The 16,593-nt window shown below is 48.7% G+C and overlaps 1 protein-coding gene across 1 annotated transcript in view; it reads right to left on the bottom strand.

Annotated features, from left to right (window-relative positions):
* Nucleotides 1-16,593, bottom strand: part of DNAI2 (dynein axonemal intermediate chain 2) — a 31,581-nt gene that overhangs the window by 4,682 nt on the left and 10,306 nt on the right. The window contains exons 6-8 of the mRNA XM_021710071.1: nt 6,399-6,538; nt 5,512-5,634; nt 2,766-2,989 (exon numbers count right to left, since the gene is read on the bottom strand). Of these exons, the coding sequence (XP_021565746.1) occupies nt 2,766-2,989; nt 5,512-5,634; nt 6,399-6,538 (487 nt within the window). The remainder of the gene's footprint in view (nt 1-2,765; nt 2,990-5,511; nt 5,635-6,398; nt 6,539-16,593) is intronic.

The raw sequence follows: 16,593 nt of genomic DNA, 5'->3' as shown, positions 1-16,593 counted from the left end.
ACACACACACACACACACACACACACACACACACACAGGTGTGCACACAGTGGAACCTTCAAGTTTTCACCAAAACCTGTTCTCCCTTCCTCCGAAGGGACAAAGTCATAGCTGGGCCCATGGTAGCCATGCCAGAGACGACATTTCCCAGTCGGCTTTGCAGCTGAGTGTGTTGACAGCTAAGCCACAGCAAGAGAACTAATCAACACAGAAGAAACTATCTGGAGATTTTGGACACACCTTGAATAATTTTTAGCATAAGTATATCCCAAATATTGCATGAGATATATGAGAGGGGAACGAACAACAACAACAAAAAACCAGAATGATCTTTTTGGAGGGTCAGTCCCTTGTAGTACAGGCTTTGCTCACTAGGTAAGTGTTCTAGCAAGCTACTGGCATCAATGTACCAGCCAGCATCGTTGTGAGAGGCTGTGTTCGGCTTCAGTGAATTTTTCTGGAGATTCTTTCAACGCGTTTGCCCATTTCCTGATGGGCGATTTCCAAGCACACCTGCCCACATTGTGCTGAGCGTTCAGCAGTTTTTGACCCCAAACAGCATGACCCCCAGGTCCCACTCTCCCTATTCATCCAATCTCGCCCTGAGCAGCTTTTCTGTTTGTTTGTTTTTCTGGATGTAAAAAGTCCTCAAAGGGAAACATCTTGCCAGTGTGGAAGGGGCGAAGCAAAAAGGCAGAAGCGCTAAAGGGCCTCAAAATTGACAAGTTCAAAAACTGTTTTGAGCCGTAGAAAAAGTGTCTCGGTGGTGTATTGCAGCAAACGGAGAGCACTTTGAAGGTGACTGAAGTTTAAACGTGGAAGAATAAATACACAATTTTTAATAAATAAATTCCGGTTTTTTTTTTTTTTTTTGGTCCCCCTGCTAACAAAAATCATTTGTTGTTGTTTCGGAAATTCTAATTTAACTGGGCGTCCTGCATTTTTCTTTGCTAAATCTGTTCAACTCTATGCAGGAAGAGAGCAAGGGAGACTCAGGAGCTAGAGGATACCGGCCCCCCAGTCCCTGTAGGAGCCCACCCTGCGGAAGGCTCACGGTGATGTGCTTGGGCACCCGGCCATCGCCTCCCCTTCAGCAGGTGGTCTGGGAGCCTGAAGAACCCAGAGTGCAGGGAAGGCTCCAGAAGCCCGTGAGGGACTCCACATCTGCCCAGACCCATGGCAAGGGGCACAGTGGAGGTTGGAGCAATGCCCTGCTCTTCCAAGCCTCCATGCCTGCCCCTACAGAATGAGGAGACAGAACAAGATTTCTGCTCCCAAAGCAAGGACTGACTGAGTTGCAGGAGCACTCCTGGGCTAAATCCAAGATCCTATGTTAGCACCTCCAGGGCCGGGCCTGGGAGTCTGCATTTAAAAAGATGACTCCAGCCGGGCTTGGTGGCTCAGCCTGTAATCCCGCGCCTTTGGGAGGCTGAGGTGAGTGGATGGCCTGAGCCCACGGGTTCGAGACCCGCCTGGGCAGCTTGGCAAGACCTCATCTCTACAATAAATAAAAAAAATCAGCCGGGCGTGGTAGCGCATGCCTGTAATTCCGGCTACTTGGAAGGCTGAGGCGGAAGGATCACTGGAACCCAGCAAGTCGAGGCTGCGGTGGCCGGGAGCGGCCACTGCACACCAGTCTGGGCGACAGAGTAAGACTCCAACTCAAAAAAAAAAAACAAATAAAAATAAAATAAATAAAAAGATAACTCCTGCCAGGTGTGGTGGCTCACGCCTGTAATCCCAGCATTTGGGAGGCTGAGGCGAGAGGATTGCCTGAGCCCGGGAGCTCGAGACCAGCCTGGGCAACTTGGTGAGATTTCATCTCCACAATAAATCAGGAAAAATTAGCCAGGCGTGGTGGCACACACCTGTAGTTCCAGCTACTTGGAAGGCTGAGGTGGAAGGATCGCCTAAACCCAGCTGGTCGAGGCTGCGGTGGCTGTGAGTGTCTTGCTGCACTCCAGCCTGGGCAACAGAGTGAGACTTTGACTCAAAAAAAAAAAAAAAAAAAAAGAAAAACTCCTCCCAGGAGATTCCACAGCAACCAGAGAAGTGCTAGAACCAACGATGCCCATGCGGTCAGTGGTGGCACAACATGACAGGAGTCTGATTTCATGCGCTAGAGGAACCCTGGGAAGCCGCTGTTCTTTTAGCAAGAGAAAAAGCAGTTTATCCACGCAGGCAACGCGCATGCACACGCGAGTGCTCACGGCAACTCGAAGGGGTAGGTGAGGGCGTGGGAAGAGAAGGAAGGGCGCCTTTGGAAAGACAAGTGGGCCTTTGGGAGAGTGGTGGGAGACATGGAAGTCTGACTGCTGTGTTCACAACTCTGTCTCATGCTCCCCCTCTGTTCCCGTCCTCTGAGCCTTGGGGCCTGAGCTGGGCAGGTTCCCAGATTCCCCAGCCAAGCTTCCTGGGCTCACGCCCCGGCTGGGCCCCTCGCAAGCTGAGAGACCCGGCGCAAGTGGCTCTGCCTGCCCGTGGCCCCGGTCCCTAACACGAACACCGAACTGAGGGGAGGAACGGGGCTGCCGCTTCCAGGGTGTATTGACGACTGTGAAAATGAAAATTCAGCCACGGCCGTCAGTAACCCAGGCGTTTGCCGCCCGTTCCTCTGTGAAGTGGCAGGATCAAGTCCCTTGCCAACACGGGTTTGGGTGTTTGTGGAGGGCGGACGTGTGGAGGCTCGGGGCACTCCTGGCCCAGCGGGCACCTTCGACCCCATCCCACCCCCCGGCCCCCCCAGTCCCCAGCCTCCCTCCTACTTGGTCCACATGATGGACGACTCCCGGCTGTCTTCCGACCAGATGCGGGCTGTCCAGTCGCCGACGGTCAGGAAGTTCTTCGGGTAGAAGGGGTTTCTCTGGAGGGCGTAGATGGGGCCATGGTGGCCGGAGAAGGTGCACACGATCTTCTCGGCTGACGTCTTGGCCTTGCGGTTGCAGGAGATGACGATGCCCTGCTCGGTGCCCACCATGAACTTGGTCGGCTGTGGAGGGGAAGACACCGGAGGAGAAAGTTCCGTGACATGGCAGCTCTGGGCTTTTTTTTTTGAGTTGGGGTCTCACTCTGTCGCCCAGGCTGGAGTGCAGTGGCACACTCAGCAAGCCGGGTTCCGGCGATCCTTCCGCTTCAGCCTTCCAAGTAGCCGGAACTACAGGCACGTGCTACCACTAATTTTTGATTTATTGTAGAGATGAAGTCTTGCCATGTTGCCCATGCTGGTCTCAAACCCACGGGCTCAGGCAATCCACTCGCCTCAACCTCCCAAAGTGCTGGGATGACAGGCTGAGCCACCGAGCCCGGCCAGCTCTGGGCTTAGTGGGCTTGGGTGTGCAGGTGCTGGGAAGGTCCTTGGGCAGCCACTGCCCGGCTATGCCCTAGCCCTCCCGGGAGCTGCCCCCACAACCCCGGCTTCAGCAGATCGTGCCCTTTGTGGAAGCTGCTCGCGCCCTTTGTGGAATGCCCTGTGCATTGTGAAGCCATCATTAACTCTCCCAGTTCCAGGAGGGTCATCACTGGCCTCTGTATAGGGTGTCAACAGGTCCACTGAGCATTTAACCATAAAGATCCTGAATGTTGGTTTATGGAGAGAGTAAACAGGGCCCAGAGAGGGGGTACTGTGTGGCCCAGATCACTCAGAAGATGGGCGGAGTCTGCCATCACCGTGCCATCAGCTGTGGCATCGTCCAGGTTAGGTATCCCTGAGAACTCAGAGCAGGTGGCTAACCAGCACTCAGGAAGCCCCCTGGCCGTCCCCGATGACGTGGTGTGTCTCCCCGCTGGTCTGTGAATGCCTGCAGGCGAGCAGGCTTGTTCTGCTCTGTTCTGTCCTTCCGCCTCAGCCTTCCGAGTAGCCGGAATTACAGGCGTGCGCTACCACGCCCGGCTAGTTTTTCGATTTATTGTAGAGATGAGGTCTTGCTGCCCAGGCAGGTCTCGAACCCGCGGGCTCAGGCAATCCACTCACCTCAGCCTCCCAAAGGCGCGGGGTTACAGGCTGAGCCACCGAGCCCGGCTGGCAAATTTTATGGTATGTGTTTTTTACCATAACCCAGATGCAGTGACTTGCTCTTGTAGCCTCAGCTCCTGAGGCTGAGGTCGAAGGGTTGCTTGAGGCCAGGGGTTCAAGGCAAGCCTGGACAACATAGTGAAATCTCACTTCTAAAACAAAAACAAAAACTGGGCTACAAGTTAGGTATCAAAGGAAAATGAAAGGACCAAGCTGGAGACGTACAGAGAAGGAAGTAATCAAGTAGATGGCAGGGCTCTGGTAAGCCAATCAGAGAGAAAGGCCACTGAGATCCGAATGGCCCAGCAGCCTCTGGCCTCAGACTTCATGGTGGGGTGGGGTGGGGTGGGGTGGACAGTCTGGGCTCAAAGTTGGAGCCCTGGCTTGAGGGCCAGCTTCACCATGGACTAGGGCTCAAACATAGCCTCACTAAGACTCCCCATGTTTATCTGGGAGATAACATTATAATATTATCTCACAGGACAGTCATGGGTGGGCACACCGGCTCACCACGTAAGGCTGCCAGTGTCCAGCACGCAGCAAGTTTTCACAAGGGCCAGGCATGAAGGAGTGGGACTCAAAGTGGCGTGGTAATTACATCTGGAGCTTGGCCTAGAAATCCCTGCTTCTAGGACAGAATGGTTTCCTGAGCCCTTCCCGCCCTAACCTCCATGCCAGTGCCTTGTCCTCTTTTGGCGGGGCTGGGGGTGGGGGTGTTCAATTGTCTTCTCATTCCACCGGCATCCATCCCCTAGCCTTGGGTGAGGGCCGCGAAGCAGAAGGGAGGCCAGAGCCTCCCCTGGTTCTAGGAATGATGTCACATGACCCTGAGGCAAACAAACGACACCTCCAGGAGGGAACCAGGCCTGGGCTTCAGGGAAGCATGAGCCAGAAACTCGCCCAGGCCGAAAAGCCATCTGGAAAAGAACCCGTGAACTCGATAATCTGTGTTGTTTGTCTTACTTTAGAGAGGAAGTCTTCCTGTGCCGCTTTGAGAAGCTTCCTTCCCATGGGCAGGACTGCCCAGTTTTGCTACGTCTCTATCGGTCCTTCTCAGGGACCACACACTGTGATCGTGCCGTGCTCGGGTTTTCCAAGGAGCCTCTTTTGATCTCATTCCTGCCCCAAATACCTCTTCTCTACCCAGGGGAAGGGAGAGGACCAGCCGAGAGCCCCCACGCGAGGGAGGAGCAGGGTCTGGACTGGAGACCAGGCCGGGTTTTTCCGGAATCCGACCTGTCCAAAAGATTGCCCTCTCTGTTCAGCCCCACCGCTAGCCCGATGGTGACACGGTGGGATGACAATGGCTTCCTTCCTTGGGAAGCTCTGCTGCCCCCTGCTGGAAGGCTGCTGTGAAAGCCACACAGGTTAAGGACAGCTGCAATGAGGCTGGGCTGGCACCTGGTTCCACCAGCACCTGATACACTAGCCGTGGCCTGTCATCAGCCCTGGCTGCCCTGGCAGTGGAACTCAGGGAAGGGACAGCAAGGGACACTCACCAAAGTAGACTCGAACTCCAGGGAAATGGCCCCCAGGGCATTTTCCAACTGCTCCTTTTTGGAGATGTCCATAATCACCACCTCGGTGGGCTCGCTGATCTTCCGGATGTCCCACCACATGACCTGGCGGGAGGACGGGGTGACTTTGAGACCTCGAGGTGCTGCAATTTCCCTGACTTTTGCCTTCTCCACCCACGACCCTACCTTCCAGAGCCAGCCTCTGGGACACAAAGAATGGAGTCTCCCAGCAATTCACGGGAGCAAATACACTTCGACGATTGCTGCGCCCTCCGCAGTTCCCAAGCTGGCTGGTCATCAGAGACACCAGCAAGCTGCATAACATCCAGATGCCCGGCTCTTACCCCAGACCTACTGCCTCAAAATCTCCAGGAGTGGCCCATCTGTATTTTTCCAGGCGATATCTTACAATGTTAAACAAGCACATTGCTTTAACCCAGAAGTCCCACTTCCAGCAATGATGGTACACCCACACGATGCAGTTTTTAGCAGTCTTGGGGCAGCGCTTTACGAAATATGAAATGGTCCTCAAGACATACAAAATGCAGAATATCCAGGGCAGAGAGGTATGCAAGGTGTGCAGAGGAAAAAGCGAAGAAGAGAGACGTGTGCTTGCTTGCATGTGCAGAGGCCAGCTCTGAAGGTAGTAGACACAGGGAACAGCTGTGGGAGTGGGCGGGGAGTGGGCGGGGGCTGCAGACAGGTGAGCCAAAGGCAGCTCATCACCCATCCTTTCTGCACCTTTGGGACTCGGTTGCACATGCATATATTACCCACCAGCCATCTAAAAGTAAAAGGCAAATGGAAATGCTCCCGCCTGATTGTGCTCCTGCCTGACCCTCCCCTCCCCGTCTCTGGCCAGCCGGTACCTGCCCATCCGTGGATGCCGAGAAGCACTCGGTACCCGTCTTTGACTGCAGCCAGATGGTACTGTACACGGGGTCTCGGTGACTGAACTCGATGGCAGACAGCTCCGCCACCAGGCTGCCCTTCCGCGTGTCCCAGCAGGCTGGCGGGGATGGAGACAGAAAGGGCGGAAGGGGGCGTGGGCTTCCATCCCTGGGGCAGAGGCAGGGGATGGAGGGACAGGGCTTCTCCCGGTGTGGCAGGCATGTGGACGTTTAGAATCAGGGCTTGGTTCAGACCAGCCGGATTTTCCTGCCAGCCCCAGAGAATCCTGGAGAGGCTCTAAGGTGCCAGCCTCATTCATTCCATTGAGCCTCTACCACACGCTGAGTGCTAACCAGGTTCTGGGGAAACCTCTGGGGATAGAAAAGCTTTGCGGCAGGGGAGCACGTGACTGTGGTCAGGGAAGGCCTCCTGGAGGAAGCGACAGGGAGCTGAGACAGAGGATGAGCCCCAGATGGAGTGAGCCAGGCACAGAGGGGAGTCGAGTCCCTGCCACAGGGAAAAGCACGTGGAAAGGCAGCATAAGGGGCCCCATTTGGGCAGTTCTCTGTTGCATGAATTCGCTCCTTTCTGCCCTCTGTACCTGGGCTGCCTCTGTTAGAAAGAAACTCACCGAGGCCTTCACCCCTCACTGCGATCTGTCACTAGTGCTTCACCAAGAAAGACAGGAAGCTTATCTGCTCTTCATCCTGATCAAATTTGTTTTCATTTTCCTACGAGTCCACACTGAGAACCCACCCTGTTACTCAGAGCTGTTTCTAGGAAAGCTGGTTTTGCAAAATAACCAAGAACTCAGTTCACAGGTTTTGACTGAATATTTCCCTAAGTCCCAGTCATTTGCCCCTGAACTGGCCTAGCCCAGAAATGTGTTTTCGTAGATAAGCCTGCTCTGCGTGGACAAAGCAGTGCTCAAGGGTGGGTCCTGCTGGGTCCCAGTGCCCCCAGAGGGGCCCTTCTCACAGCAGCAGAGCCCCAGAGCTTGGCTGGCCTGAGCTGGCATGAACACCACTGAAAGAGACCATGAATAATGAGTGAGGCACTGCTCCTGAATAAATCATGGCCAAGAGGCTCTGCGTCGGTCCTTTAGAGCTCTGGCACCCAGATAATTTGGCAGGGAGATTTACAGGAGCCATGGCCCTAATCTGCCCCCCCTGCCGGGAGGAGGCAGCAGGTCTGGGAGGGAGATCAGGCCTCAGAAGCCAGGAGGCAGCTGATACAGAGTTTCTGATGACCAGCTTCTCAGCCATCTGGGCTCCCACCCATGAAGGAAGGCGGGAAAGCAAAAAAGCATGTGGAGGTAGGAGGTTGGGGAACCCTTAGGCCCAGGGTCAAGATGGGCCCAAGTGTCGTCATGGGGTTGGTGTCTGGCTACTCCAGACCTAGGGGTGGAGGGTAGGTAGGAACACCCAGAGTCAATGTGGACAGGTTACTTCTCATCTCACCAGGGATTAACAGTTATTTTCTAGCCGTGCCGTCGGCAAAAATGATAGCGTAAGGACCTCCCAAAATGATCTCCTCCATAATAGCAGTGAGAAACTGGCAAAAATTGTCAGAATCTACTTGTTCAGAATCTTGGTAAGAACAGTAAGTTTTGCAACATTTTAACTTGCCCTCGTTAAGATCGCATAGTCTCCCGTTTTTTTGTGGTAGCCTTGAAAAATGACATCCTGTATTCCTGATGGAAACTAGTAGCCTGGCAGCCGAGAGAGAAAACAGACTGGGTTGGAGCTCCTTTAAAGTCTCATGCCCAAAGAACTGTCATCATGTAACCTGTCTGGGGGGTCCCTGAAAGATCTCTCTTGCAAGATTGGCTGTATTTGACTAGATTCAGAATTTGTCCAGTACAGAAAAGTCTCTCCATCAGAACAAATTGCAGGCAGGTGATTAATGTTGCCACTTCCTGAGGTGGTGGTGACAGGCAGGACAAGCCATAGGTGCACCAGAGATCTTAGGGAAGAAGTTGGAACATGAACTGTCCACAGGGCTTTGAATAGCTCCTATGTGATCCTGGGATCCGAGAAGCCTCCGTGCATGAGGAGAGCTGTGTGCAGGCCCAAAGGTGTGTCATGCTCAGGAAAGCCAGGAGAAAGTCCCAAACTTTCATCTCTGGTTGATCTCGAGATTCTGCATGGATATTGAGGCAGAATTGACACATGTTGGCTGAGTGCAAAAGCAGGTTCAAACATGCACATGGGCCCTCAGTGAAGCCTGGGGGATTTATTGTCTTCCAAGATATTTAAGGAAATTTTCATTCAATCATAAACTGGCCACTAAGTTAACCAAGCAGAGGCCACAGTGGTCATATGACAAATAATATAGATTTTATAGTACCAGTTTTAAAAATTCACTAAGAGCCAGGCTCGGTGGCTCAGCTTGTGATTCCGTGCTTTGGGAAGCTGAGGTGAGTGGACTGCCTGAGCCCGCAGGTTCGAGACCTGCCTGGGCAACTTGGCGAGACCTCATCTCTACCATAAATCAAAAAAATTAGCTGGGCATGGTAGTGCGCTCCTGTAATTCCAGCTCCTTGGAAGGCTGAGGTGGAAGGATCGCTGGAGCCCAGCAGATCGAGGCTGCAGTGGCCGGGAACATGCCACTGCACTCCAGTCTGGGTGACAGAGTGAGACTCCAACTCAAAAAAAAAAAAAAATTCATCAACAAAACAGCTACAATAAATAACAAGAAAAACAAATCCTGGGAGGCGTAAGAATCTGATTTTCAAAGTTGCCACATTATATCATACAAAAAGTCCAGTTTTCAACAACAATGAAAATCACAAAGCATGCAAAGAAACAAGAAATATGGCTCATACACTGGAATAAAAAGCAATAAGTAGAGGCAGTCTTCAAGGATACCAAATGTTGGACTTACTAGACAAATACTGTAGTCAGCTGTAATAAATGTGGTCAAAGAACAAAGGGCATCACATCTAAAGAACTAAAGACAAGCATGGTAATGATATCTGACCCAATAAAGACTAACAATAAAAATATATAGGTTATTTTAAAAAGGAGGAACAAAATAAAAAAAAAATTTTTATGGAGTTGAATAAATACAGTAACCGGCCAGGCTCGGTGGCTCAGCCTGTAATCCCAGCACCTTGGGAGGCTGAGGCAAGTGGACTGCCTGAGCCCGCGGGTTTGAGACCCACCCAGGCAACTTGGCAAGTTACAATAAATAAAAAATTAGCTGGGCCATGGTAGCGTGCGCCTGTAGTTCCGGCTCCTTGGAAGGCTGAGGTGGAAGAATCGTTGGAGCCCAGCAGGTTGAGGCTGAGGTGGCCAGGAGCATGCCATTGCGCTCCAGTCTGGGCGACAGAGTGAGACTCCAACTCAAAGAAAAGAAAAGAAAAGAAAAAATACAGTAACTGAAACAAAATTTAGTAGAGAAGCTCAATTGCATATCTGAGCAGATAGAACTGCTAAACTTTAAGATGAGTCATCTGAGATTATTCAGTCCAAGGAAAAGAAGGAAAAGAGAGTGAAGAGAAATGAAGGGAGCCTCAGAGACCTGTGGGACACAACCGAGCATACCAACATATACATAAAGGAGAGAAGAGAAAGGGGCAGAAAGAATATTTGAAGAAATAATGGCTGACTTCCCATTTCAATTAAAAAAAATACTACACATCCAGAAACTCAAGTAGGATAAGCTCAAAGATATCTACACATAGACACATCATAAATCAAAGCCAGAGAGGTTCTTGAAAACAACAAGGGAAAAGTGACTCATCCTATACAAGGAATCATCAATAAGATGGACAACTGATTTTTCATCAGAAACCATGGAGGCCAAGGCATTGAAACAAACAAACCTCTGTCAAATAATAATTCTATACCCAGTAAAACTATCCTCCAAAAATAAAGGAGAAATTAACACATTCCCAGATATAAGGAAACTGAGTGTTAGTGGCAAGGGACACACAATATGAATAAGGGTATCTGATCTCAAACCAGGCAAAGTGGGGGGCAAAGGGAGGCCCAAACTTTACCTGACCAACAACCACTTGTATACCTAATCCTCAATTGTATCCCACATGCATAAAATAAAAGTAAAAAAAAAGAAACAGACTTTGTTGCTGAAAGACCTGCCCTTTGAAAAGCACTAAAAAGAGCCCTTCAGACTGAAGTGAAAGGACACCAGAGAGTGACTTGAACCCACATGAACAGAGCTCAATGCCACGTCTGGAAACTAGAGAAGAGGCCAACCCCATTGGGTCCCCTCCCACTGTGGGAGCTTTTCTGTCCTCTCAATAAATCCAGCTTTCTAAAAAAAAAGAAACAGAGAAGAAGCCAGTCTGGGCAACTTGACGAGACCTTATCTCTACAATAAATCAAAAATTAGCTGGGCATAGTAGCGTCCACCTGTAGTTCTAGTTACTTGGAAGGCTGAGGCGGAAGGCTCACCAGAGTCGCTCAGTGGGTCGACGCTGGGGTGGTTGTGAGCATGCCACTGCCCTCCAGCCTGGGCGACGGAGTGAGACTCCAACTCAAAAAATAAAATAAAATAAAGAGCACAGTAAAGATAACTTCCAGCCAGGTGCGGTGGCTCATGCCTGTAATCTCAGCTTTTTGGGAGGTGGAAGCAGGAGGATTGCCTGAGCCCACGGGTTCAAGACCAGTCTGGGCAACATGTCGAGACCTCGTCTCTACAATATATCAACAAATTAGCTGGGTATGGTGGCACATGCCTATAGTTCCAGCTACTTGGAAGGCTGAGGCAAAAGGATCACTTGAGCCCAGCAGGTCAAGGCTGTGGCGGCCATAAGCAGGCCGCTGCACTCCAGCCTGGGCGACGGAGTGAGACTCTGACTCAAAAAAAAAGATAATTACCAAGGTAAACATAAAAGGTAGTACAAATAGACTTTTTTGGTAACCTTTTCTCTCTTATCTCCTTTAAAAGACAATTGCATAATGCAAAAGGAAATATATATGTGTTGGCAGGTACACTTGTATAAAGATGTCCTTTATATGACAGTAACAAAGGAGGAGGAAGGGAATGGAGTTATATAGAAGCAAAGTTTTGTATATTACTAAAATTAAGTTAGTATTAATCTGAATTGGGTTGTTATAAATTACGATGTCAATTGTAAACTCCAGGGCAACCACGAAGAAAATTACTCAAAAATATACAGTAAAAGAGGATATTGGCCAGGCTTGGGGACTCAGCCTGTCATCCCAGCACTTTGAGAGGCCAAGGCGAGTGGATTTCCTGAGCCTGCAGGTTCAAGACCAGCCCGGGAAACTTGGTGAGACCTCATCTCTACAACAAATCAAAAATTAGCTGGGCGTGGTAGCGCACACCTATAGTTCTAGCTGCTTAGAAGGCTGAGGTGGAAGGATTGCCGGAGTCCAGCCCAGCTGGTCAATGCTGGGGTGGCCGTGAGCATGCCACTGCACTTCAGCCTGGGCAATAGAGTGAGACTCCAACTCAAAAAAAAAAAAAAATCTAGCATAAGCTGGTACTACTGGCTTATACCTGTAGTACCAGCATTTTGGGAGGCTGAGACAAGAAGATTGCCTGAGCCCAGGAGTTTGAGGCCAGCCTGGACAACATGGGAAGACCTCATCTCTACAATGAACAAAAAATTTAGCTGGGCATGGTGGCATGTGCCTGTAGTCTCAGTTACATAGAAGGCTGAGGCAGAAGGATCACCTGAGCCCAGTAGGTTGAGGCTGCAGTAGCGTGATTGTGCCACTACACTCCAGCCTGGGTGACAGAGTGAGACTCTGACTCAAAAAAAACGAACATAAAAGAAGGTAGTTATGGAGAAGCAAAAGAACAAAAAAGGTTTAGGACGTATAGAATAGAAAACAAACAGACCATGCTCGGTGGCTCAGCCTGTCATCCCAGCACTTTGGGAGGCCAAGGTGAGTGGATTGCCTGAGCCTGCGGATTTGAGACCAGCCTGGGAAACTTGGCGAGACCTCGTCTCTACAGTAAAATAAAAAATAGCTGGGTGTGGTAGTGCGTGTCTGTAGTTTCTAGTTTTGGCTGCTTGGAAGGCTGAGGCAGAAGGATCGCTGGAACCCAGAAGGTTGACACCGGGGTGAGCATGTGTGCCACTGCACCACAACCTGGGCGAAGGAGTGAGACTCCAACTCAAAAAAAAAAAAGAAAAAAAGAAAAAGAAAACAAACAGCAAAATGTCAGATGTAAGTCCTACTTTATAATTAATTACTAATACAGTACATGTAAATGAATTAAACTCTCCAATTAAAAGGCAGCAAAGAGTAAAAGAAAAAAACCAGGCTGGGCTTGGTGGCTCAGCCTGTAATTCCAGCACTTTGGGAGGCTGAGGTGAGTGGATTGCCTGAGCCTGCGGGTTCGAGACCCGCCTGGGCAACTTGGCGAGACCTCATCTCTACAATAAATTAAAAAAAAAAATCAGCCGGGCGTGGTAGCGTGCGCCTGTAGTTCTGGCTACTCGGAAGGCTGAGCCCAGCAGGTCGAGGCTGCGGTGGCCGGGAGCGGGCACTGCACTCTAGTCTGGGCGACTGAGTGAGACTCCAACTCAAAAAAAAAATAAAAAATAAAAATAAAAAAGTTTCAAAAAAAAAGAAAAAAAACGATCCAACTGTGTGCCAACTATATGCAATCTAAAAGAGGCACACTTCAGATTCAAAGACACAAATAGGCTGAAAGTAAAAGGATACAGCTGCCCCCAGAGGCCTTGCAGGTGTGGCTGCCGTGTCATATTTGTGTCATTAGAGGGCAGAGAGAGGAGAGGCTATGTCTACTTTCAGTGTTCTGACCCATGAACCTTTGAATGATTAATAGTCTGACACTTGACAAGGCAGAAATTTGTGCTCCTTCGTGTCTTGTGGACTTAGAATCTGTTCATCCTGCACCGGTGGCCCTGGAAGGGAGGAAGTCTTTCAAGAGGGTCTTCCGGGCCACACAGTGACCATCCAGGTTCATCCAGCAGCTGCTCAGTGCAGGTGCCAGGAGAGGCAGTCTGAGTACGGTGTGGTCTTCATTTTGGGTTGGCCGCTAGGGGTCTCAAAGGTGACCGGGGGAAGATAGGGGGTGCCCTTGGCAATAGTGGCCTTCACGTGTTAGTTTAAAAACTGTCAACAGGAAGAATAAAGTACAATATTTGATTGCTGGTTCATAACACAAAACTTGTCAAAGGAGTAGGTTTTCAGAATATACAGAGGTTGCCTAAAAAAGGTATACACATTTTAAGAAAGGAAAAACTATTAAAATTATCATACTTATATATATATATATATATATATATATATATATACCAATAACAAAAGATGAATACAAGTCACCTTTGACTTCTGCAGTTACAAGAGGTGCTCAGAGTGGTTACCATCAGTGTTCAGACCCTTTTGATTACGGCAAACTAAAAGTAATACATAGATACCATCTCTTAAAATGTGCTTACATTTTCTGGCACCCCCTGTACATAGGACTACAGAGGATTGGGGAAGGTTTGCTGGCGACTGATTCCATTGACAGTAATAACGGTACCATCTTCCATTGTTCTGTGCCAAGAAAAAAAATAAAGAAAGTAAAAGGATACAAAAAGATATACCACGTTAACTAACCAAAAAGAGCTGAGTGCCTATCTCAGGGAAGACAGGTTTAGAGACAAAAAATATTATTAGAGACAAGTATATTACAGACTAATACAAGGGTGAATTCATTAGGAAAACATAACAAGTATAAACGTGTATATGCACCAACAACAGATTTTTAACATACAGGAAGCAAACCTGACAGAATTGAAGGAAAAACAGACAATTCAACAATAATAGTTGCAGATCTCAATACTCTACTTTCAATAATAAATATAATGAATAGGTAGAAGATCAACAAGGAACTAGAGAGTTGAACAACACTATAAACTGGACTCAGACATCTATCGAAGACACTAGACGAGATGCTAGGCCACGAAATAAGTTGCAACAAATTTAAAAAGACTGAAATTGGGCAAAGCAGCATTTCTTACCCAAATGGAATGAAACTAGGAAGCAATGACCAAAGGAAAACTGGGAAATTCACAAATGTGTGAAAAACAAACACCACATTCCTAGACACCAATGGGACAAAGAAGAAATCAAAGAGGAAATTAGAAAATACTTTGAAATGAATGAACAGGAAAACACCACATATCGAAACAAGGAATGCAGCTAACGTGATGGTAGTGCTTAAAGGGAGATTTACAACTATCAATGCCTGTATACATATATTTAAAAAAATTTTTTTAGAGATAGATTCTCACTCTGTTGCCCAGGCTGGAGTCCAGAGGCACAATCATGGCTCACTGCAGCCTCGAACGCCTAGGCTCATGAGATCCTCTCACCTCAGTCTCCCAGAGTGCTGGGATGATAGGTGTGAGTCACTGCATCTAGAAAAATGTCCACATTTAAAAAAAAATCAAATCAATAACGTAACCTCCTACCTTAAGAAATTAGAAAAAGAAGAGCCAGGCTTAGTGGCTCACACCCGTAATCCCAGCACTTTGGGAGGCAGAAGCGAGAGACGTGCCTGAGCCCAGGGGTTCGAGACCAACCTGGGCAACTTGGCGAGACTCGTCTCCACAGTAAGTCAAAAAATTAGCCAGGTATGGTGGCGCACACCTGTAGTTCCAGCTGCTGGGAAGGCTGAGGTGGAAAGATTGCCTGAGCCCAGCAGGTTGAGGCCACAGTGGCCACAAGTGTGCCAGTGTTCTCCAGCTTGGGTGACAGAGTGAAACTTCTACACACACACCCCAAAGCAAACAGAATGAAGTAACAAAGGTTAGAGTGGAAATAAATGAAATGGAGAATTTTTAAAAACTGAGAAGATCAATGAAGCTAAAAGTTGATTCTTTGAAAACAAAATTGATGACTGGGCTCAGTAGTTCAGCCTGCAATTCTAGCACTTTGGGATGCTGAGGCAAGTGGATTGCCTGAGCCCACAGGTTCGAGACCAGCCTGGGCAAATTGGCAAGACCTTATCCCTACAATAAACAAATAAAAAATTAGCTGGGCGTGGTAGTGCGTGCCTGTAGTTTTGGCTACTTGGAAGGCTGAGGCGGAAGGATCGCCAGAGCCCAGCAGATCAACGCTGGGGTGGCCATGAGTTTGTCACTGCACTCCAGCCTGGGTGATGGAGTGAGACTCCAACTCAAATAAATGAACAAACAAAATAAAATAAAAAGAAAATAAAATTGACAAATCTGTAGCCAGACTAACCAAGTAAAAAAAAAAGAGGAAAAACTCAAATTACTAAAATCAGGAATGAAATGGGGGCCATTACTACCAATTTTGCAGAAATGAAAATGAGTCTGAGAGAATACTATGAACGATTATATGTCAACAGATTAGATCATCTAGATGAAATTCGAAAGTTCCTAGAAAGACAGAAACTACCGAAACTGATTCAAGAAGAAATAGAAAACATGGAGAGGCCTATAACAAGTCAAGGGGTTGAATCAGTAATTTTTAAACTTCCAATAGAGAAAAGTCCAGGACCCGATGGCTTCACTGGTGAATGCTACCAAACATTTCAAGAATACATAGGCTGGGTGCAGTGGCTTATGTCTATAATCCCAGCACTTTGGGAGGTCCAGGTGGGAGGATTGCTTGAGTCCAGGAGTTCAAGACCAGTCTGGGTAATATAGCAAGAACTTGTCTCAATAAAAATAGAAAAATTAGCTGGACATGGTGGCCTGCACCTGCAGCCATGAGACAGGGTATTCAGTATAGGTTAGACATAGATAGATACATTTATTGTAGGGCAGTTTAAATTAAAATAGGGTAATTGTTCAGATACCTTCCTTATCAGTACATGACCTCTGACATCCACCCAACCTGACTAGACCGGACCACCTTGCAGGCTGGAACTTACCAGTGCAGCAAAACACAGAAACAATAGGGAATTACCCAAAACACAAACATGCTGTTCTAAGAAAAGCCCAAATCTAGTTAGGCAGTAACTTTAACTATTTAGAAGGTCCTTGTGACTTTAGAAGGTTGTGAGATGGTAATCAAAACTCATGACTAGCCGGGCTCGGTGGCTCAGTCTGTAATCCCGCGCCTTTGGGAGGCTGAGGTGAGTGGATTACCTGAGCCCGCGGGTTCGAGACCCGCCTGGGCAAGTTGGCGAGACCTCATCTCTACAATAAATCAAAAATTAGCCGGGCGTGGTAGTGAGCGCCTG

This window comes from Carlito syrichta, unplaced genomic scaffold (genome assembly GCF_000164805.1).
Source record: "Carlito syrichta isolate Samal-C Ts95f unplaced genomic scaffold, Tarsius_syrichta-2.0.1 Scaffold288006, whole genome shotgun sequence".
NCBI classification, from domain to species: Eukaryota; Metazoa; Chordata; class Mammalia; order Primates; family Tarsiidae; genus Carlito; species Carlito syrichta.
Note: the sequence above shows the minus strand (reverse complement) of the source record. Positions and strands in the feature narration are given on the sequence as shown.